Raw genomic sequence first — 23559 nt, 5'->3', positions numbered from 1 at the left:
TAATGCTCCTTAACATGCCAGGTGTGCTCTGCTACCAACTTGTAAGCACCTAGTGGTGAAGTAAGAGTGGTGTGGTACTGGTACAGCATAGCATGTACACTGGCAGACCTGCGGGTGAGGTTTAAGATAATTTAATTCACCTGAAGAGAGTTGTCAGCATTTTAAAGCAGAAGCACACGCTGCTTAGGAAGCTTCTCAGCTTCCATGGCACTTCCACACAAATTTCTCAATGGAAGAAGATTCTTCTGAAATTAAGTTGTAGCAGTCCTCTGAAATGGCCTGGCTTGGAAGTCTTTCTCCAGTAGCCTACCCTAAAGCACTCCCTAGTTTTCCTGCTGAGCTTTTTGGGTTGGAGCTTCTTTGTAAGATTATTTTATTAGGAAAAAAGCAGTGATCATATTTAGATATATTTGATAAATCCAGATATTCCTTTATAGTCTAGTGATGGTCTTGTAATTAGGTTACTGTGTATGTGTTCTAGAGATTAGATTTTCCCCGTGTGCCATAGCACACTTTCCTACATAGTTTTGAACGTGTCAGCAATTCTTGTTAATTTTTCATTTCATGTGTAAGACACCTTTCCATGTGTTGAAGGATTGCTCTGGATTTGGTGAATAGGAAGATCATATGAAAGGTTAATGTAAATAGAAGATGTAGCTGAAGAATAGAGAAAAAAAAATCGTTTGGTTTTACTGAAGTTGCTGTGTGCTTTCTTTTGCCACAGTAGTGACACCAGGACTACCTGGACTATGATGATATAGCTCTTTTTTCAGTGCATTAACTAGATACTTGCAGGCCCGAGACATCCCTAATAGATATCAGCACGTGCCGGTAGCTGTGCTGGGAGAACAAAGCAGAAATGATGAATGACTCTGGCAGATATTTCACAGTGCGGCTCTGTCAGTGTCGTAGCAAAGCTGCTGAACAAAAAGAAATCTTTTCTTAATTTAAATCAAACAAGAGCAATATGTGGAGTCATGGCAAGTGACTGTCCCTGACGCATTGTTCAGCAGTTAGATGAACGCCGATTGGAAATGTGACAGTAGTTCATTTGTTTGCCATAGTATATGCATAGAATGGCTCACTAGAAGGTGTCCGCTGTTTCCTTTATTAGCTGAATTGGTGCACTCTGTCTTGGTTTTAGGGCCCAGCTGTCTACCTCACAGTGGACACTTCTGCAGTACCATAAATACAAAGAAAGAACAAACCATCTGTGAACAGAGGAAACAAAACACCTAAGCTCTGGGATAGTCCTCTCAGATGGTGTTTTACAGTTGCTGGCAGGGCAGTGTTGCTGTGGTTGGTACTGCAGGCATCTCTGGTGCTGGTTTTGTTTCTTTGCTTGAGGACCTGTCCTAAGAGACAGGACTGCCTGTTTCCGGGACTTGTCAGTCCATCAAGTTCCTCATTGCTCAGGTTTTCCTTGAGTTTGATTTCAAAGCAATATTCTTGTACACCTCTCAATGAAGTACTTTTATCCTGGTAGTTAGAGGATGAATTATGACAATATTTTCAATGCTAGGTACAAAGGGAAGAGCTACCGTGCAACTGTGGAAGTTGTGAGGACGGCAGACCGGGTGGCAGATTTCTGTAGAAAAACGTGCATCAAGCTGGAATGTTGTCCAAACCTTTTTGGCCCTCAGATGGTGCTGGATAAGTGTTCAGAGAACTGCTCTGTCCTGACAAAGACTAAATACAGTGAGTAGGCTGCTGATCTCAAACTGAGGTGGGGCTTGGGGTGTTATATTTTTGGTTTACTTCTGACTTTGGCCACAGAAGGAATCCAAAATCCATTGCTTTGCTTACACAAGGAGCAGCTCAAGCACTACATACACAGGCCTACAAAATAGCCGTGTGCCAGGGTGTAGAGGAGAAAAAATTAATTCTGTATTAAGTGGTAGAACTATGGCTTAACTTCTTGGTTTGAGCTTAAAGCTTTATCTTCTTAAGACAACTTTTGGGACAAGAACTGACTAATACTGTAATGTAGGTGGCACTGTAATTCTTTTACCAATTTGTTGTGGAACGAAATAAAACACCTTCAAGCTCTTTTCTTAGCTTTTAGGTTTTTAGGGGTTTTTTTAACTAACTTCAACCATTTGACACTGTGAGAACAAAAAATGCTTTGAGGCCATGTTTCAAAACTACAAAACATTACAAAAACTGTCATTAAATTGGACCAAATCTGTGGCTGATGATAAAATCTGATCATTTGGGGCTTCTCAGAGATAGAGGAATTAAATCTTTATTGGGCAAATAAAATTGATTAGTAACTCTTCTTCCTTAAACCAAATTGAAGAGGAAAATATAGACATACACATTTTGAAGTTTTGCAGAATTGGGATTTCCATTGTGAAATATCCTTCTGCTGATTTTCCAGTCCTGATGATGCACAAACGTAACTAGTGACATTGAAGGTGCATTTCAACATGGTGCTCATTTCTTCTGTCCTGGTAGCACACTATTATGGAAAACGGAAAAACAAGCGGATAGGCAGGCCTCCGGGTGGCCACAGTAACCTGGAAGTAGCCATGAAGAAACCAAATAAAAGACGGAAGAGACGAAAACATTTTTTTGTTCATAAGAAAAAACGTTCTTCTACTTCAGTGGATAACACTCCAGCTGGATCTCCCCAGGTATGAGACTGCCAACAACGTTAGTAGGTACGATATGTGATCTTTGACCAGCTACATTTGAAACAGCAAACTGTTAGTTCCTTGTAACCTCAGGTTACAACTGATAAATGAGTGGCCTTCGTAGCTTTTGTCCGAAACTTCCCATTTTTTTTATTTCATCGCTTTTTTTTTTCCTGCCTCGTCAGGGCAGTGGAGGAGAAGAGGAGGATGACCAGGATGAGATAGATGAAGAATCTCTGACTGAAGATAGTACCTCAGAGCACCAAGATGAATTGCTTGAGGAATCAGAGGTATCGGAGAAGAAATCACTGTCATCCTCTCCTACACAGAGTGAACTGTCTCATTCCCTGGCTCAGGACCGAGACAAGCGGAAGAGGAAACTCAGGACCTTTTCCTTTTCTGATGATGAAAATAAACCTCCTTCGCCAAAGGTAACTTTGAATGTAGATTTGTGTTCTAGCTTGCTTACTGTTGGGCAAGCACAAATATCTTGGGCATATTAACCATCATACCTGTGTTCTCATACTCTGTTACCCCATAAAGGGCATTGTGAAGACACTACAGAATAATTAAAAATCATTACTTTTATTACAGTCGTATTACAGGACTGTAGTATAGCCTAAACAGAAAGCTGTAGACAGAATGATTTCCATTTCTCAGCTGTTAGCACTCTTTGGTTCAACCTGAGCAGTGATGTGGTGTCGACCAAATCCTGGGTTTAGATCCCTGCTTACTGGCTGTAAGTGCTGTAGCCTCCACCCTCAGCACAGTGCTATTCTGCACACCTCTGCTAACCAAGAAACCTCTACAATTTAGAGCTTTATTTGGCAGCTGAATGTTTGAGTTGGGGGGGAGTAGAGGGGAGGGTTGGTCCATTGCATATGTAATATTTTGGGAATTCTTTTTGTGCTGGGCGGCTTGTCTAGGACATGAAGATGGAAGTTGCTGAAAAGCTGCAGCTGGACAGTAACCCTCTGGAATGGAGCGTGGCTGACGTTGTACGATTTCTCAAGTCCACTGACTGTGCACCGCTGGCAAGAATTTTCCTTGATCAGGTATGGTTTTCTGTCTGTTAAAATGTTGAATCTGTTACTCTGCTTCTTACCCTCTAATGAATCACAAGAAGAAACTAGTTTAAATTTTATAATAGGGTAGCAAGGTAACAAATACATGACAACCTTTGCATCCAGAACAACAGTTTGGGAGAGGAGGATTCAGGGAATAGCCAGAATTTTTCAGGTTTCTTAGTCCTCAGTGGAGGACGTTTTGGTCTGGGGGGCATCCAAATCCCAAAACTATAGAGAATGCCTGCAACCAAGCAGCATGAAGGCAGGAGCCTGTTTTCTAGGTGATATAGTTTTGCCACTGTGTTGATTTTTCCAGATGATAAATGTTTTCCATTCTGCAGGCTAACTGCAGGTATCACAACGTTGTACAGCTGCCCAACAAGTGAACATTTTTGTGCTGAAGTAATGACAACTAGAGTACAAACATGAGTCAAGTTAACATTGTTCTTCTATCTTGGCTAAAATTTCCCATAAAAAACCCATCATCTATCAAAACTATTACCGGAACTGGAGATGAGTATGGTTTGTGATAGATGTTCCTTGTAGAACCGCTGTTTCTCTAGAAAGACGTGAAGGTTACATAGAGACTTTCTGCATTAAATTGTCTTTGTTTCTTCTACTAGGTTTATTTTTTAAAAATTACATCTCATGAGGTTCTGTCCCCTAGCCAGTGAATTTGAGCTGACATTTTAAGACAGGAGTTAATTTATTGTGAGAGAGAGAGAGATTTTTTTTTTAAGCTGCCTGGAGTAGCATGAAAGAAACATCTGATTCAGAAATGGTCATGAATCTGAAATTACAGCAAGTCAAAGCTGAAGGAGCAGGGAAAATAAAAATGCAAAGTCACTAATGAGTCTTTTGTCTTCTGACAGGAAATCGATGGCCAGGCACTGCTGCTGCTGACCCTGCCCACCGTTCAGGAGTGTATGGACTTGAAGCTTGGGCCAGCTATTAAACTTTGCCATCACATTGAAAGGGTCAAACTTGCCTTTTACCAGCAGTTCGCTAACTGAGGAGCAGCCAAGTTGAAGTGGACCTTTGAAGCACAACTACAAAAACATGCTCCTTTCTCTCTAGCAAGGAAAGCCAAATGAAGTTAAACTGGGGCCCTGGTGACCTAAGAGCATCTGTCAGCCTCAGTTTTTCACTTTCACAAAAGGAAGACAACATCTGGAGCAAAATGCCAATGCAAACACAGGGGCTACTCTTCCAGCTGCCAGCTCGGGAACACAATAGTCTCTTGCTCTATGGTTCCCTTTTTTTAATGTATTTTTTAATGATTACAGAAAAGTCTCCTCTGGTGGGAAATGACATTTCAATAGTTCTGTTGGCACGGAACTTTAAAAGGAGCAACGGATCCTGTTTACGTTAGCATGTAGGCTGCCAGAAATAACCTTTCTCTGTTCCTGATGATTCACAGAATCCCCTTCCCTCCCTGTGGACAAACACTTGCTTTACCACAGCACTGGCTTTGGAATGTGCTCTTTGCACATTCGTGTGTTAATGTTGAGTTTTTTAATGAATTTGTTCATTGTTAGGACAACAATGTGGCCACAGGGTTCTGAATGTACAGTATAGCAAGAGTGTGGTTCCTTTTGGGGCTTTTTTGGTTTATTTTGGTTTTTTGTTTCATTGTTTGGTTTTTGTTTTGTTTTTACTACCTCTGTAGCTTGAACAGTAGAAGTGATGAACTAAAAAGGGAGGGAACTACTACTTCTGGACAAATCGTCTGTAGCTGCACAGCAGTCTCTCTTCTGTAGGCACGGCAGGAGTACAAACCAGTATCAGCGTGGAGAGCTTCTGGTCCAAAGCTTTAGCTGAAACCTGTGTAGGCTTAACCTGGATGTTACCTTTTTCTCAGATGTCAGAAAACTTAATTATTTTGCACTTCTCTTACAGATGGGCTGTAGGGAAAAAGGAAGGAAAGAGAAAGTGCCTTTGCATTTTCTATGTTTTGGTTGTCAGATAATTTTAATTTTTTTTAATTGTGAAGTTACTTCTTTTTTCTTACAGCAAACAATTGGGCCATGTACACAGAGCCTGTCAGCAGACTTTTGCTTTGCTACCTGAACAGCTTTTTAGGGAATAAACTAAGAAAACAGCAATCAGTGGAGGACTGCAGCTTAGCTCTGCCAGCGTTTGCATACTGGAAACTATCTTACGAGCATGACTTTGTATTTTTAACTATTTACAGCTGCTCAGGATCAGACTTGATGAAAGCGTGGGGGGTTGGGAAGGAGTTTGTGTGCTTTTTTTTTTTTTTTTAGAGTAAAGGAAAAGGACCAGAGAGACATCTAGTTCCATCAATAGACTCACAGTAGGATGAACTGCTGACTTTAATTTTCCAGGGTAATAAAACCCAATCAGCCACTTGCTGCATACCTGTGCTTTACAATTTAAGTAACAGGGCTTACCTTACTTTCCATTAAAGATGTGGGAAATCTGCATCAGGCTCAAGATTTGCATCAAATAAGTGTAAGGTTTCAGATGGCTCGCATTCGTTCTGTCTGTCTGTTCTCCGAGTATTGGAAGGAGCACAGGCAGGAGCTTTATGCATGCAGCCCTGGTCCATTATCTCCTATTCAGATACATTTCTGCAGAAATCCCCTGGCATTTGAGGTAGGAAGGTGCTCACTGCAGGAATTTGTTTTAGAAAGATGCCTGTGCTGGTTTCTGATAAACACTGGTTACTCTGGTCAAATAGATTGATTCGTGGGTCTCTTAGGCCTAATGTGATCGGATATTCTGATGCTGTGAGCTGTAGGATGCAGCGAGGAGGTCATCTGGAAACCAAGAGCTGAGTTTGCATAATCTATGTGTCTGTATCTGCCACAGAGGTGTTGAGGGGGAGCTGCCTCTAATGGAAATTGTTTAGAGTAAGCAAAGCTAAATAACTGGGGTGTATTTCTTTTGCCCCTTAGAATAACTGCCTAATCAACTGCCTAGTCAAGGCAGAACTATTTACAGAAGTGCTAAAATCAGATAATTTTTTTCCATTCCAGAATCAAAACATAAATGTCAGACAGACGGTTTACTAGCTGAGTATTCTTGAGGGAGGGAGGGAGGGTGGGCAGTGTGTAGCTAGGACAAGTTTTTTTTCTCCCAAGTTGTAAGCAGAGTCTGAAAACATAATTAAATAGAAATCAAAGTGCCCCCACCTTTCTTCCTCACACCGGATACGTGGCCAACAAATGGATGTTTTGGCTCTTCATGTTGTGCTTAGGTCATCTGCCTGTACTCCGTTCCCTTGGGACAAGCTCAGTGATAAGCCATTAGGCCTGAAAAAATTTTTGAAAGGAGCATTGCTGCTTTGCTGTCAGCATCTTGTCTTGAGAAATTCGACCAGCAGAAAACTTCTGAGCTGGAAGATGATGCTTTTGGATCATATTTGTCATTCTTCAGGGTTTCCAGAATTCTATTGCACTGATGCCTAGCAGAATTGGCCTGCACAGCCAGGAGATGTTGCTTCCACCTTTCCCCGTGGACAGATAGATGTCTTTTTCAGTAGTTATCGGGAGAGAAAAGAGCTTTAAGGGTAGGTTAGTGAACCTGTTAACACGGCACCAAGGGTTTTAGGTACAAATGTCATACTTCTTTTTCTCACTAAATGAAGCAGTCAGCAGTTTGAGAGGTTAGTGGTATACTCACTGGTCACCTTTGGTGTGTTTTATAGGCTGGGTTTTTCTGCCTTGTTTTGGGAGGCACTGACAGTCTGGTCCCAATGGGATCTATTTTTGTTGAGATTTTCAGAAGGGATGTTTTCATTATTTGTGAAATGTTTTTATGCTGCACACGGGTACTGTACACTCTGTTTCCTGGAAAAAAGATGCACTCTGTTTTATTGCTGGATTTAAAAGGGATAATTGGGGCTTTGTCTTGATGGATGGTGTTTCTACTTGGCTCTGTTTCAAGTTCCTCTTTCTCTATGCGTGGCAGATAACACAACTGCACTTGTATTTGTTCATCTTACTCCAACATAACATGAAATCAGCTCACGTGCTGCTTTAGTTGCTCTGTTTCTTCAAAACTGGATTTTGGGTAGCCGAGGGCTGACTCTTGGCTTTGGGTGATACCGATGTTTCACGAGCAGGAATTGCTGGGACTGCAGTAATTTAGGCTTCAGGGATTTGTTCTGTCCTCCACCACATCCATTCACCATAAGATATGACAAAGTTGGAGTCCAGGAGAAAGGCAGTGGTGTCTTGCATAAATGTCTTCAGTACAAGAAAATGAGCCCTCCACTGGGCCTCGTGTACTGTTTATGTGGGTGGTAAAAGGAGATTACCCTTGGGCTGACCCATTGAGGGTTTGTATTCTTGCTTCTTTTACTTTCACATGCGTTGTACGCTCTTGGTTTTGCACGTCATAGCATTAGAAACCTGGTGGTGCCTCCCTGTGGCACTCGTACTGTGCTAAGCTTAGCCTTCTTAGGCAGAAAGATTTTTTTAGTTACTATAGCGTGGTTTCTGCACCACACAAGAAATCCATAATAGAGAAGTACTTGACCTGCAAGAAAGTCATGGAAGGTTAATGTGGTAGAATTGTCCCCCAAAGTATGAGCAGTTTGCAGTCCATCCTAAACTGAAAGCAATGCTTCCAGAACAGGAGAGGTACAGCACTGATCTTGGTGAATGAAGACTACTTTTTCTAACGCTAAACATTTCTGAGAGTTGCTCTTTGAGGAATGAAATAAAAAGCAGATTCATTTGTGTGTGGTATAGAACTCCAGGAGCATTTGCAGTCTCTCCTGGGATTACTGGAAACAGTACATACAGAGTTCGGGAGTGGTTGTTAAGATTACTTTTCTCGTCACAACTTTCAGCAGTATTTTGTTGTTGGTTTAGGATTTGCTAGTGTTTATTCTTGATTACAATGATGCTTTAAAGGAGGGAAGGAGTACTTAGCTGCTAGGTCCACAGAAGTGTAAATATATTTACAGTTGATTGGACTGAGCACTCCATTCTTCTGTATAAAGTACAAAGACTCGGTACCTTGTTAGCAAAAGGCAAAGTGGCTTGCAAGATTTTTGAATGTAATGGAATGGGCTTCAAAACTATCACGCTCAAGTTGGAGACTGGATACCTTTGGACCAAATCTGTTGTTGGAGGAGAAGTTACTAGATGAAGTAGCCTTACCAGAAAGCCAAAAATACGATGATCCTATACAAAGCTACTCCTTAACCAGGCCTGTCACATAGTGGCAGACTGGTTACTGCCTACTGTGAGCTCAAATTACCTAAAATTAACTAAGCACAAAGACATAGGCTCTGTCAGGAGACTTCAGATGTTGGTTGAAGGCTCCTTTTTAAAGGGATTGTGTGCTGAACCCACATTTTAGAGTGCTGCCAGCCTTCCCCAAACATGCATGTAGCCTTGTTTTCAAAGGCAACCTTTTGGGTGAAGGATTAGAATGGGACTCGGGAACACCAGATACAACAAGCCTCTCTTATTGTTACGTGTTTTTCTAAAAAAAAAAAATAATAATAATTATCTGTATGAAATATAGCAAAAATGAGTTAAGGTTTTTGACACTTTGTCTCCACGGTCATTTCTAGCTTCCTCAATGTCACATCTGTTGTCCTGAAATGCACCAGACATATAAGTGGACTTTTCGATGAGAAGACAAATGTATTGTGTTAGGTGCAAAGCCAGCAGTGTTTGGCTCAGCTTTAAGCCATGGAAGCGAGCAGGTCTTGCGCTGAAAAAATTCAGAGGCAGTAGGTCTAACTGAGTTAGCACAAACACGGGCACAGAGCTTGTGGAAGTCCTCGAGCCTTGCACAGCTCAAGAGGAACAGGCCTTCTGCTTGAGACACGGGGACGGCTCGCTCAAGGTGTGTGAACGAACAATGGGTATCGGGGCACAAATGAATTCTTGCCCGCTCTGGAAGTTGTTGAGCACCAGTTTCCAAGAAACCTCGTGGAAAAAAAAATAATCTGGAGGTGTCATGTTTCTCCTCTCCTCTTTCATTTCTGTATTTTTTTTATTTCTTTTTAAAATAAATTTTAAATAATCTTTGTAGACAATCAGAGGTCTTGTAGGAGACTCTACCCTAAAGGGTACCTGCTCTCCACCTGTGGGCCTCTTTCTTATACTAACTCATTGGAACTGATGCACTTTTCCTGTATTTTGCCTTTTTTAATTAGCTGCTTGTTCTTAAACAAAGATTTAAATGCATATTGTGTTGTGTCCCTTCTGCTTGTTGTTTTATCTTTCTTTAACTTTTAAATATATATATATATATATATGCAGCGAGACTGAAGTACTACATGGAAGAGAAACATGCACAAGAAATTATGCCTATTAAGTCCCACCATTGTTTGAGCAGGTGTAACAATTTAATCAGAGGATTTTTTTAAAAAATATTTTGGATGGATATTTTGCTTGTTTTGTCTGTAAATAGTGTACATAAGTTTGTGGTATATGACAGTTTTAAGTGGTTGTAAGAAAATTAAAAAAGATACTTAAACTGTTACTGATGGCGTTGGTGTTAATATAATGATAATTGCTGCTGCTTACTGTGGGCAATTTTCCGTCTTACAGAAGTGTGGGGAAAACTGTGTAGCGTGTTCCATGACTTGCATAAAAGGTAAATGCAGACCACGTAAATACCACTTGCACGGGCTTCATGTTAACAGCTTCATTGGGTTGTAGACAGATCCCTCAAATGCAGGAATCCTATTTCTCTAAGCCTTCTTCTAAGGTAACAGATTGTGTGTTTCACAGGATGCTGAAGCTAACCTACAAAAGCTGAGGACAGAACCTATGAATCAGAGTAATTTTCTTTTATGGCTTTCTTTGAACGTAAGGAGCTGCTTGGTATAATCAGAAGCAAACCTTGTAGATGCTGCTGCTGCTTCTGGATGGTTTTGTAAAGGTTTACACTATACCGTCAAGTTGAAATTTTAAAAACAGCTGGCTTTGCTTTCTCTGAATAACATGAAGGTTCACAGGATGCCTCAGAAACAGGTCAGCCTTGCAAAGTTCTTGTTTCTTTACTTGGCATTTCAACAGATTGTACTCGTGTGCTCCTTGGCACTCGTTTCTTGGCTGCACATCATTTGTCTTGAGCTGATTTTACACTGGGTGCATGGGAGTGGGATGAAACTGATTTGCTCAACACTGTCTTTAAAGATCTGTAAATATGTAGGATTTAAGGTAAATCTTTTACTTGCCTTCACAGAGCACTGTCTGAGAGAAATCAGAAGGCTTGTGAACAGCATGTGTTGGGAGGCAATGTCGTCTTCTTGTCTGCCATAGGTTTCAGAAGGGCTTAGAGGAGTCATGAGGAGCTGAAAACCCTTGAAAAGGTATTTTTGGGCAATGATTTATTTTAAAGCATGGAATATGGAGTAACACAAGGCATAAGCCCTTCAAGTTATGTTTCCAGATGCGTGTCTGAAACAAATTTTGTGTGTAAAAGGCATGAGGTAAATCTTTAACCGGTATAAACATCCAGGTCAGGTACATGTGTGGAATGTCTGATGTCCAGCAGCTGCTGTGAAAGCTTGAAAACCGCTCCTGGGCTACAAGTAAATAGGTCAGGCCCAGGTTTGAGGTGCAGCGTTTGATGGCTGTGAGCCCCGCGTGCAAGGGGGACAAAAAAGTGACCTCCTTCGGTCCTTGCCCTTTCTCTTAGATAACTCCGTTCGCATTCCTGACCTCTTGCTTTGGATGCAGCTCACAGCGGAGGAGCATTGCCTTGGGGTGCAGAGGCACTGGACTGCATTTTGTCCATGCGCTCTGTCAGTCAGAGAATTGAGAGCATTTCTTTTTCTAGCTGCAACTTCCAGGGGTTTGTGGCACAGTCTGAATATCAGAGAAATCACTGCTGTGTGCCAGTGCTGTTCGGCATCACCTGCCAGGAGGGACAGTCATGCCGGTGGGTTTGGAATGGAGTCATTATTTGAACAACTATTGCTTCATGGGCTCTGCTTAGTTTTCTGATAGACTTAAACATGCTGTACTTTCTCGGTCGTACTTACAAGTGAATTCAAATTTAGACGGGGATTTTAATTATTTAAAGAAATTCAGGAAACGGTGTAAGAAAAAGCTCCAATGCAACGTGACCTGGGCTGATCCCGCGCTAAACATAAGATCCTAAACTTGGATGTGGTCCTGCCTTGTGGTGGTGCGATGGGGCCCATCAGACTTGCTGGTCAACAGGTACGTTTTCTAAACGAAAATGCTGACGTGGTACCTTTGATCCATTGTGCCACTGAGTGCCCTTTCAAAAGAACAAACATTTTTGCTAAATACTACAGGTCGTCATTTTTTCTTTCTAGCTTGATGCCAAACTCTCCTGACCGGTGGGTCTGAGTTGCAGCCCTTGGCCAGGGAAAACCTGGGGCGGGCGCAGGTTGGAAATCCCCGGGGATGCGGAGCCAGAGGGTGCTCGGTGCCGCTCGGGGAGTTAGGCACCGGCGGACGCTGCCTGCCGCCTGCCGGCTCCTTGGGGAGCGCTAAGGCGCCTGCAGCCGGCGTCCGGGCTGAAGCCTGCCGCCGCTCTCCTCCCCCTCGCCCCCGGAGGCGCGGACCCCTCTCCTGGCGCCCGAGGACGGGGGTCGTGCCTGTCGTGCCTGTCTCCCACCCGCCGCGAAGAGCTCCGGACGCGGCCCGTGCTCCTCCGCCCGGCCACGGCCGCGGGCGGCCCCGCTGCCCCGGCGGCGCTGAGGGGCGGGCGCAGCGGGCGGCTGGGCCAATGGGGGAGCGGCGCGGCCGGTGACGCGGCGGGGCGGAGGGGCGCGGCCTCGCCAGCCGGTCGCGACGTCGCCGCCGCCATGCGCCGCTGAGGCGGGCGCTGGCCGGGCCTCGCCTCGCCATGGGGGCGCCGCCGCCCAACGGTAGCCTCGGCCTCACCGACAGCCCCCTGCGGCCCGGCGAGGGGGCGGCGGCGGGGCCGGGAGACCGCGGCTGCGAAAACGGGGCCCTCATGGACAGCTTCGGCATCTTCCTGCAGGGGCTCCTGGGCGTCGTGGCCTTCAGCACCCTCATGCGTGAGTGGCGGCGGGGGCGGGCCGCGGCCTGGCGGCCGGACGGCTCCCTTCCTCCTCGGGCTTGCTTAACGGTGCTGCGGCCCCGCCGCGGTGTCCCCGGGAGCAGCGCCGTGCCGTCCGTGAGGGGCCGAAGCGGCCTCAGGGCAGCGCGGCCGGGGCTTTGTTGGTGGTGGGGGAGCGGGGTGCTGAGGGGGAGGCTGCGGGGCACGGCCCGGGGAGGCCTCTCCGCGGTTCCTGCGGCTCCCGGAGGTCGGTGCCCCGGCAGGGCGGAGTGGGGCAGCCGGGCGGCCCGAGGGAACGGCTGACGGGCTTCGGAGGCAGGTGTTGAGGCGAACAGTGTCGTTTCTGAGAGACTGAGCTTCACGTACTTTGAGGAAATACACTTTCTGAAATGTATTTTCCTAATAGTTGTACCTATGCTGGTATAATTCACCACTCTGGGGGTGGGTGTGTTTTCTGCTTTGAATACAACCGGCAAGGTGTGGTGGTGTGTGCCTGCTCACTTGGGTTTAGGATACCCAAAAGAAAAGGGTTAGCCTGTATCAGTTTTACTGCAGCTGTACCTTGTCGTGTCATCAGCAGCAAAGTAAGACACGCTTGTTGGAATCGCAGTGCACTTGGAGTATGTGCTACACCTCTGAGCCAGAGCAGGTGCTGAGCTCCTGTGGGTTTTCGCAGCAGCTCAGCTGATGAGCGGTGGCTTGTTATGCTGCTCGTTTGAGTTCGGTGGAAAAGCAAGAGAGGCTGGAGGCCGTAGTGACTCCAACCCTGCCCACTCTGAGGGAATCACAACAGCAGGAACAGCTTTGTTGGATTTTTCTCTCTATCCCATACCGTAGTTAGCGTCCTTTCAGCTGAGGAGTTAAAAGGAAGCCCAGTGCCATTGCTCAGCTGACCGTGGAGTCGCTGTTAATAAAATGTGGGGGAGGTAAAAGGGAACACCAGCTACAAGTGTTACGACTTGACTGTTCCAAAGACCAAGTTCCTGTTTACGTTAGAATTGAACTGATGCCCTTTCATGCTAGTGTCATACAATTATGGTTAAGTCAAAAGTTTACTAACCCACTATATTTGCATACTTTAGTGTTTCAGTCATGGTTAACAATTGCATTGCTCTTATAAAAGCTGTGCATGTAGCAGTCATCATTATGCTACTGAATGACAGCAGTAGTCAGCGGTGTAACATGTGGCCAGTCAGACCATCCTCATAATTACGAGTTTTAGCAGTTTCCAAACAAAAGTACCTCTCTTTAAGAAGATGATGTGTACGCATTGTTGTTTGTGGAATTAAGAGATGCAAATAGGTAATTCTTATGTGCGTCAAAAGATGAAGAACTAGGGATGTAATATGTCAGGATAGTGTATTTTTCCTGGAAATGGTATCACTTACCTTTGTGCATTTTGCAGTAACACTGGAATGCTCAGTGAAGACAAGAAAAAGTGAATACAAAAAGTATGGACTTAGGAAAATGGAAGGCTAGTTTTTAGATGCACTTCCTAACTTTGGTTGGGTGATTTTAAACCATGAACTATTAGGAGGAGACTGTCAATGAAGTGCTTGAAATTGTGGACGAAAGGAGTGAAAGAAAGGTAGCCAGCCCTCGCAATGGTACTGGTGAGAAAAGGAACCTGTTCCCAAAGGAGATTAGAGCAAAAAAAGTTGCAACTTGTGGTGCATACAAGTGCTTACATTTAAAAACAGAAGGATAGGTATGATTGTCCCAGTTCTGACAGCCACGTTCTCTTCCACTTCATTTTGGGCTTCTCCCCCCGCAGGAGGAGAAGCTGGCCCCACCATTTGCACCGGTTACACTGGTAAAAGAGCAGTTGTCTCTCAGTTAAGTGCTGTGCTATGCTGGAGGGGCGGTTCTGTTCTGTCTGCTAGTTCTATCTGAATGTTTCTATCCTTTTTATGTTGTATGCAAAACATCTGGTGTGTTGTTCCAAAACCCTTAAAAGCTGACTCAACAAGTAGGACTTTTTGTGAGCCATGTGACATGGAATCAGGAAACTTTGGCTGAGAACAGGAGGGAGAGCATGACCTCTCCTCAGCGGTCACTTCGGCACTTACACAGTTGTTCCTGTCCCTGAGCTGCTGTGGCAGAAGTGATGACAACTTCTGGAGCTGGATCACAGAATGAATGCAGCAAGAAAAATAACCAGGGAGACATGGTTACTTTTAAGTTAGAGTATTTCTGTGCTCTGGTCCTCCAGCTGTCCGGCACAACAGAGTGGGTAGCGCTGAGGGAGAAACAAGTGGCTGCAGGCAGGGGCTGCTTGAGAAGTCGCACCACTCTCGGGTCAGAGGTGGGCCTCCCTTTTGAACAGCATTAACTCTCTGTATGCGGCTGTATCACTTCTCCAGCTCTCCTCTGCAAAAAGTCAGAAATGAAGAAATGTGACTGTCTGGTATTTAAATTTAACTTAAAAAGGGCAAAATCACTTGTCCTTTTTTTTTTTTTTTTTGAAAGGGAACCCTAGAAGGAGATACTCTAATACTTTGGTTGCAATTAATGGTGCAGAACCCTCTGTAGAAAAAGAAATTAAAGTAATGGCAACGGCAATACATTGTACAATTGCTCTTTATGCACAGAGGCTGTTTTCCTTTGAAAAATATTTGATTTGACATGTAAAGAGTAAGAATTTTTGTTAAGTGGTTAAATCAAAGGCTGACCCAGACTTGCCCTTTTCTACATAAATCTTACCATGCTTGCATTCAGTGGAACAAAGAAAATTTTTTTGAATTTTTTTCCTGATTGTAGTAACTAGTTGTAAGAGGAGGAGGACCTTTTCTGTGCCTCACTGGTAGATGTTCATCTACAAATGACTGAAGGACTGTTCTTAAAGCAAAATTGTTTAAGATCTGACACTCCGGTTTGCCACCGTCTTATGCATGCACCTATCCAATTGCTGTAAAATTATGCTGCCAGCTGACCTGCCAATGACAGCAGCTAAACTTCATCTTTTAAGGGCTAAAATGTGGTCAAGTTCAGGTTTTTAACGTGTTGAAAATGTGGAGACTTTCTGACAGAGGGCGCATGGAAACTGCATTGCTGCGACTATCTTCTGGTACTTCAAAGAGAGGTTTTTACCCCAAACACATTATCGGCATACCTTGTGTGTGCCCTCACTACTGAATTGTCACAGTCATGAAGCGACAGGAACAGAGAATTTCTTGCTTTGAGCTGACAAAATGATCATTTGAAATTAAATGTGAAGTTTCCTTTTCTTTGTAGCTTTTGCCTCCTTGTTCTGTCACACAGACAATGAAGAACAGTTTAACTTACTCTCTTCCTCACAGTAGCCTTTTAAATGAGTGACTTTCTCCTGTTATTTTCAGATTCAAATTACAACCTGTCATAACCCCCTAATCATTTTCTTGTAGAAGGTGCTTTAGCTAGTTGTCATCTATCCTGACTTCATACAGGAGCCTCCCTAACCCCTTTAACCAAAGAGCAGAAGTTTGCATTTGTTTTTATTGCTGTAAGTTGTTTAAGGCCTCCCAAATCCCCAAACTTAGTCACTGATTTCAAATCTCATTCTCCTGTTCTCTCTGTAAAGCATTGTGCACGAGAGAAGTGAGGGCCTTTTTAATACTATCGGAGCCCACCAGTATGTTGTCTTTAATCACTGTGAACTAATCTTTACTGCTCAGAGTTCAGTCCCCTGCTGTGAAGATAGAGGCGTGTTGGAACAGTTTCCCCCAGACACTACAGATGTGTCGAAAGTCAGGCGAGACAACTTCTCTCCTAACCGTGGGCTCTAAGTCCCTATCAAAAGGAACTAACTGATTAAAAACTACCTCTTTTTGGCAAATCTGGCGAGGACTGGCAGCCCTTTTGGATTCTGGCCACTAATTCTCAAGTCTGGTAGCCTGCTTTTTTGAAGTCTGTTGCTTAATTTTACTCTTGTCCCTTCTGCCTAAATATGCATTATTTTCCACACTAGTTTATTTAAGACAAGCCACTTCATAACAGGAAGTCTTAATGAGTTTCCCTTGATGGATGAGATGTGTATTTATGCTTCAGGTCAGTAAGCCAAAGATAATATTTTATTCAAAGTTTGCCATTTTGATGCCTGTATCTTATTTCATGGTAATCTTGATTTAAAAATATGGCTTTGCTTCTTAGGTGGGTTTTTCATTTTTGGTGTAATAGCTATGGGGTTTTTATTATTGATGCCACAAAGCTGGTTTAAAATATTTTTGCATAACATGATGTGTTTTGTCAGAAATCCCAAGCACCTTCTGAGCACTCTCTGGTTAGGCTTTTATTGGTAATGAATGATTCGAGAGTGATGTTTGCACATCACGTGTACCACGTAGCTGTAAATAACAGAGTTTTTATTAGCCAAACTTGCAGAAAGGTATGAGGAAAAAGCCCCATTGCCCATCCCTTTACCCTGTCTGACACAAAATGTTTCATCTTGAATATGTAGTTTATTTACTAAACTTGTTTGTGAAAAGATTGGTACCATATCAGAGCCTGGCTATGTTTGTTTTGGGATACTTAGGGAACAGCTGAGAAATTACATGTGAGTCATATTGATGGGTTATTGAAATAGAAGAGTCATTTTGTTGTCTGCAGGTAAAAGGTTGTTTTGTGTCCATCTGTGGGGGAAAATATAAATATGCTGCAAAGGAGACCAGAGTGTGTGGGCTGTTACCTTTTTATGGCTTTATTACAGTTTGTGTCTGTACTCACACCAAGAAAGGTAAAAGCTTCTGTGGTAACAAAAGTGAAATGACTGGGTACAAGTGCAGTGAATAAGTGAGTACGTGGGTTTGCTGCTGAGGGTCACAGCTGAAAAAAAATAAATATAGTATCTTTTATAAGAATTGTTTATTTTTTAAGTTCATCTCTTTGCTTATAGTGTTGTAAAGGAAGTACCTTAAAAACTGCATCCATTTACTTTACAGCAATATTTTTCTGACCTGATAAGCCATGCAAGGAAATTGAATGTGTCTTCGTATAATAAGCTATCTTAGTAGGTAGTTTAGTGGAATTCCAAATGCTTTAGCAAAAATATGCTTTTCAGAGGAATGATTTCATATTTTCATCAAGGTATAATGTTCTGGGGAGCAGGGACTTGAGAAGAAATTAAGTCATTTCAGTAGCCTTTCCAAAAAAAAAAAAAAAAAGGCAAGCTATTAGATACTTAGATACAAAAGTATTACAGTATGTGATTTCCAGTTGTTTTGCATAGCAATTTTCCTTCTGCTTGAGCAGATTTGAAAAATGTGAAAATGGTGTCCGGAGTTGACTTTGACACCCCATAACATCAGCAGCGAAATGCAGGCTTCCGAGTAACAGTAACGGGTTTATTCTACATGGCAGTTTCCTGAGGTTTAGGGCAGTGACGTGCAAGCAAGGGGGTGTTTTATTAATCAAGGTGTTATTTAAAAAGGCTTGATATTATCCTGACTTGATAATATCCCATCCTTGTATGTATTTGCTCTGAGTGACGCAGTATATGTTCACGTGAATTGCTGAGGGCCACCTTGGAAACACCCTTTGTGCCGCTGATTTAAAAACTTGTCTTGTATGGAAGTTTCAAGTCATAAATAGGATATTCCATATTCATGAAAGTATGAATAGTATTGAATCTACACAGTGGATCACACTTTGTCAGATGCACTTTTTTCTTTTTCCTAGAAGTCTTCATGAGGGCAAGTTTCCCGGTGAGTTTACAGATATAAGGAGAACTTTCATTTGGGGATTCCCTGATATTAGGCTGTCTGAAATGGCTTTAAGGGCCACTTTCAGGTATCACAGCAGTGGGGATGAATCCCCCTTAGGGTAAAGGAAGATAGACTGTTGAGCTACGTTAAAAAGCACAGTCTGGGGAGGGAGCGAAGGGAGAGTAAAATTTTAAAAAGGAGGAGGTGAAGAAAAAATCCAGAACGTGGAGGTATCGGCGCTTTTTCCCGGGAAAGCGGGCGGGTGGCGGGGCGGGGGCAGCCCCCGGGGAGGAGCCCGGGCAGGACCCTGGAGAGCTCCCGGGCCCGCGGCGCGCCCCCCGCCCAGGGTGTCTCAGGAGGCAATCCCGCTCTTCCCGGCGCTCCCGCTGCGGCTTGGGCCGCTGGCGCGGGGGGGTGATGCAGTCCCCTCCCGTCTGGCTGGAGGCCAAGGAGGAAACAGGATGGGGGTGGTGGTTAAAACACCTTATTTTCTACTACCTCTTGCTCCTTCGGGCCCAATCCATGGTAATTAGCAATGATCAGTATCTTAGTGGGGTATTCTAGAGAACAGCTATTATTCTGTAGGTTGAGTGCCTGCAGGATTTGGAAAAGCCCTGTGAGGTCACTGTGGTCACAGCCAAGTAATTATGCCTTACAATGATCAAGCGTTTTGTTATGCCCAGATGGTGAGGTATTGCTTGCGTCTATGTTACATGGCTGTTTCTTGTTTGTTATAAATAAGTCATCAGTCCTTTCAGTATCTCTGTGTCATCCTTATCCATGTTTCAAACAAAAATGAGAGATGCAGTGGGACCCATAGCAGGGAGAAAAGCAATGCATCCACATGGACAAATTAGCTAAGTAAATTGCTTTATTTTACCATGCCAAAGTTGTAGTATTCTTTAATATATAAAATATGTAGTTGGGATAAATTCTGGACATTGTGAGCTCAGCAGAAAAAGACAAATCTTGCTGACGAACTTCATGTTCTATAAAAGCAAGCAGTAAGAGCGTTGGGAACAGCTCAGCTGATCCTTTAAGTGAAGCAAATAACCTGAAATGAATTTAGGAATACAATTTTGGAATTATTTCCTATTTTGAAAATAGAAGACCAGTCTTGTTTTGTAGCATAATTAAGTATGTATTTGTGCATTTACTGACTATAGGAGAAACATGTTTTCATAATGTTTAGTCCTGTTTAAACTACATTTCCTTGGGTTTTTTGATTAAAACTGCTTTCAAGATGTCTGATTCTTTGTTGGATATAGATTGTAGTAGCACTTCATTGGGTGACTTAATATCCTGATCATGTCAGGTCATTAATATTTTAGCATCACTAAATGCAGAATTACTAATGTAATTCTTGGAATGCTATGCCAATTAAAGTTAAGGAAAAAAAACAACAAACAAGGTATCAGTTTAGACAAATAATCTGTAATCTGCAAGTAAGTTGCACTTTTCATTAACAGTTGTCTGATGCCCCTCTTTGTCTTGTTGGCTCAGGATGTATTACATTTTCTTATTACTCAGCTGATTGCTGGATGTAATTGTGCTCCAGATAATAAGATTGTTCTAAGTATAATTACGCATGTCATTCACATTATGAAATGTTTAGGAAAAAGGATAAGTTATGTTGACATTTGGAAACTATTAAAATGATAAATTATCCAGAAACTCTGAAGCTGTGTTTAATTAGAACTAACTTCTGGACAGTTAGCTAGACTGTTGTTTAACTGTGAACTGCATAATGAATGTGTTCTTGACTAGTCTTTTATAATTAAATTTGTAAGGAGCTGATTTGTACAAATACACAGTGCGCATTTTTTGTGTTCTGCAGTGATATTAATTTCATGGTTAATGAAGTTTGCATTCTTAAATTGGTATTTAACAAGGTCTTATCTGTGTGGATTTTGTCGATGAAATGAAAAATCAGGTCTGCTTTCTCATGCCTGCTGATAGGATATGCTTTGCATTCTCAAAGATTTCTTGATCATAGCAAAATGTGTTCCCGACAAAACTTAGCAAGTTAAATCTCACTGGCAGACTGAATATAAACTTGGAGCTTGCATGAGACTGCCTTTGCAGGTGGTGTGGTATAGGGATGCGGTTTTAGGTTTAATCAGAAATAATTAAACTTGTTCACACGTTGTTCAGGATACTGAAGACCTGTTTTTCTACCCCTGACCCTGAATCACACATTTTATATATATTTGTTGTCATAACCTCGTACATACGTTGTCATGTGTAATGAATGTTGAGGATGAAAACGGGCTTTTTTTGAAGATGTTATGCTGTACAATTTTAATTACTTTTTAGAATAATTGCTCTTAATCTTGTGCTTTAAAATACCACCTACTCTGCAGCTTCTTCCAGCACACCTTTCTTGTTTGGAGCCTGATGATGTGACTAGCAGCATATATTAGTTTATATGCCTTGAGTTTTAATGCCTTCATTGCAAGGTAATTGTAATGTTAGAAGATGAAACAGTCTAAGGAGCTTTGCAATTAAACAGGAGGGGAAAAGAAACCACCCTCCTCCATCTGATCTTAAAAACTTGAGCTTTCTCATAGCACTATGTTTTTAGTGCTGGTATTGAGTTTTGATGTTGTGATGCTTTTATGAAACTTAAGCAAACGTTAAGAGGTAGCACCTTTCTCATTGAGAAGAATGCTCATGCACATGGAAATTATTACATGTTTCCATCTTGATTTCAGAAATTTAATTTATGCAGGAAATACCTAGTTGTTAGACACATTATGTCAAAGAAGTCTGCATAATTAGCGGATGACTCTCCTTTCATGATATTTGATCGTGTGTAAAGAGAATATATGAAAATAGACTGTGTATCTTTTGTTCTTTTTAAAGCAGTTGATGTTATCTTGCTTGCAGTTCAATGCTTCAATAGTTTCAGCAGCCTAGAAAGAATGAATCTGGTAAGAAAAGCTATTCAGAATTTAAATGGACTCTAAACATACAGTGTACATCTGCCTTTGGCCTTCTTGATTTAATATATTTGCTGTTTATCATTTTCTACAAATGGAAATGAAGTTTTCCTTTTCTGTTCTTTTTGGGTTTATCTGAACTTGTATTTTGGGTTTGCTTTTAAAACTGCTACTGTTAGTGGCTTAATGAATATTTTAATGAATGATGAGTGAGTTTGTAGCTGTGCTTTGGCAGTTCTGTCAGTTCCCAAGAGCTGGTTTAAAACAACAGTCGTGAACGACTTAAAGTTCATTGATATCTGTTGTCATACTAATAATGTTGGGAAAGCTTCATGTATTATTGAGTGATCTTGTGAATGCTGTATGTGAAAATGGTGTTGTGAATCGTAAATTGCTGCTTAGTGCACATTAATATGGATTGATTCTGCTTGTTTTGTACTAAATAATTAATGTTTCACAAATGGTTCTTACTTTTACTAGAAAAAAAATCCACTTGAATGCAGCAGACTATTTTTCAGCTCTCACTAGGTGTATATATCACATGGTAGGAATGGGCTGTCTGTTTCTCTAGCAACCTACCTTTTGTTAGTTTGGTTGGTAGTTGTTTAATAACACCTGGTTCCAAGTGTAAAAGCATTTGCAAGAGGGCTGTATATTAAACTTCTAAAGTCAATCTTACACACACTTTTAGTCCTGGAGGCTTAGATTTGCTTTACTTTGGTCATCTCATACCTGTTAAGGAAACAATAGCATATGCTTCTGTCTCTGAAAGTGCTGGGAAACTGATTTATTGTGACCTTTCAAATAGAGCACACCTTGACCGAACAGTGCTATGTATGCTAAATGCAAAGATAACAATTGCCTGTCTCCAAGACTAAATCTTGTCTTATAAATTTAATATTTGGATAAATATTTCCTAAGCTACTTGTGCTGTTTACCTTGGAGTTCTCAAAGCAATTACATCCAACTCTTTATTTTTAGTATTGCTATAGCGTTGGCATGTCTTTCAGGAAGTAAAGGGCTGAATACTTTTGTTTACGTAGTGTGTATTAGATTTATTTTGTGACTTCTAAAGTGCTGCTCTCTCTGGGGAGAGAGCAAATAGGTTAGCAATTGAGAGGTAGAACTTGTGTCTAATTCTTTGTCTGCTAGGTTAGTTTAGCAATTTTAAAAGTAAGCTTTACCTTTAAAAAAAAAAAAAGGGAAAAAGCTTGATGACAGTGGCTATTGATGTGGTGTGTCTGGACTGCATGCTCTACTAAGACACATTTGTTTCCTTTATTGACAGCCGAGTTAATGGTTCTGTCAGAACCACACTATCATGTGCTACCAGGATGCATGAGATCAGCCTTGGTGAAATTGTCTTAGGCTGAGTTGTATGCAACAGGTAATATGACTTATTTGTGTGTCCCCCAGCCAGTCTTTACAAGCTAAGCATTTGGAATTTTTTTTTGAGCTTAGAATATGTACATTTTAGGAATAAAAAGCTCACCGACCCCAGGTAATGCGTTTGGCTGTCCTTCCTAAAGAAGTAACTTAGTCTGTATACTCCAAAGCTCAGGTAGCAGCTTTTTTGTGTTTGTTTTTTTGTTTTTTTTTTCTTTTTCCGGAAACTGTTTGTCCTCTCCTCCCCTGCACTGTGAAGGGGAGCTTCAGTTTGTGACAGCTGTTGCCTTAGCTATCACAAAACCTTTGTAAGGACAAAATTTACAGATAGGCTTTTAGCTGGATGTGGAAGCAGGTGGGAAGTAAATGTTTTTAGGTAACTTCCAGTAACTGTAATTCTGCAGTGTTTATCCAGCAAGCACTGCTGCCCATTTTATAAATTTTGTGAAATCCAGTGTTGACACATCATTTTCCATCTTCTTATGTCATCTTTGTTGAGACAAAAGAGCCCCGGTCATGAGATAGCTGGGCTTGGCTGATGCTCGGCACTTGCGCGTTTAAATTTGCAGTAAAACAAAGTCCCTTGATCTCTGCTGTAACAAGTGTACCAGTCAGACCTGTTTAACTCTCACAAAGTTTTTGTTGCCTAAAAACTGTAACCAGTTATTCTAACTGCTGCCATTGGAGCGAAGAGACTGGGAAAAGATCTGCAGTTTTGCAGGTACTACATGGCTGTCCAGACACTGAATCATTAGTCTTACGATGTCCCTGAATAACTAACTAGCTGTCTCATTAAAATGTGTGTCCAGTGTTTCTATAAGTTTCTGTCTGGGTGACCATCCTTAACGGACAA

The 23559-nt window shown here is 42.1% G+C and overlaps 2 protein-coding genes across 14 annotated transcripts in view; both read left to right on the top strand.

The window, feature by feature from the left end:
• Positions 1 to 6750, top strand: part of SFMBT1 (Scm like with four mbt domains 1) — a 76219-nt gene extending 69469 nt beyond the window's left edge. For both annotated transcript variants that reach the window (XM_054216509.1, XM_054216510.1), the window contains exons 17-21: positions 1523 to 1698; positions 2458 to 2636; positions 2822 to 3067; positions 3563 to 3691; positions 4576 to 6750. In XM_054216509.1, the coding sequence (XP_054072484.1) occupies positions 1523 to 1698; positions 2458 to 2636; positions 2822 to 3067; positions 3563 to 3691; positions 4576 to 4716 (871 nt within the window). In that variant the 3' untranslated portion in view covers positions 4717 to 6750. The remainder of the gene's footprint in view (positions 1 to 1522; positions 1699 to 2457; positions 2637 to 2821; positions 3068 to 3562; positions 3692 to 4575) is intronic.
• Positions 6751 to 12472: 5722 nt separating this feature from the next.
• STIMATE (STIM activating enhancer) overlaps positions 12473 to 23559 on the top strand; it is a 42964-nt gene continuing 31877 nt past the window's right edge. For all 12 annotated transcript variants that reach the window (XR_008468667.1, XR_008468666.1, XR_008468665.1 and 9 more), the window contains exon 1: positions 12473 to 12698. Coding sequence is in view for 3 of the 12 variants with exons in the window: in XM_054215919.1 (XP_054071894.1) it covers positions 12524 to 12698 (175 nt within the window). In the remaining 9 variants the exon portion in view is untranslated. The remainder of the gene's footprint in view (positions 12699 to 23559) is intronic.

This window comes from Rissa tridactyla, chromosome 10 (genome assembly GCF_028500815.1).
Source record: "Rissa tridactyla isolate bRisTri1 chromosome 10, bRisTri1.patW.cur.20221130, whole genome shotgun sequence".
NCBI classification, from domain to species: domain Eukaryota; kingdom Metazoa; phylum Chordata; class Aves; order Charadriiformes; family Laridae; genus Rissa; species Rissa tridactyla.
This window is presented reverse-complemented; position numbering and strand designations above follow the sequence as displayed.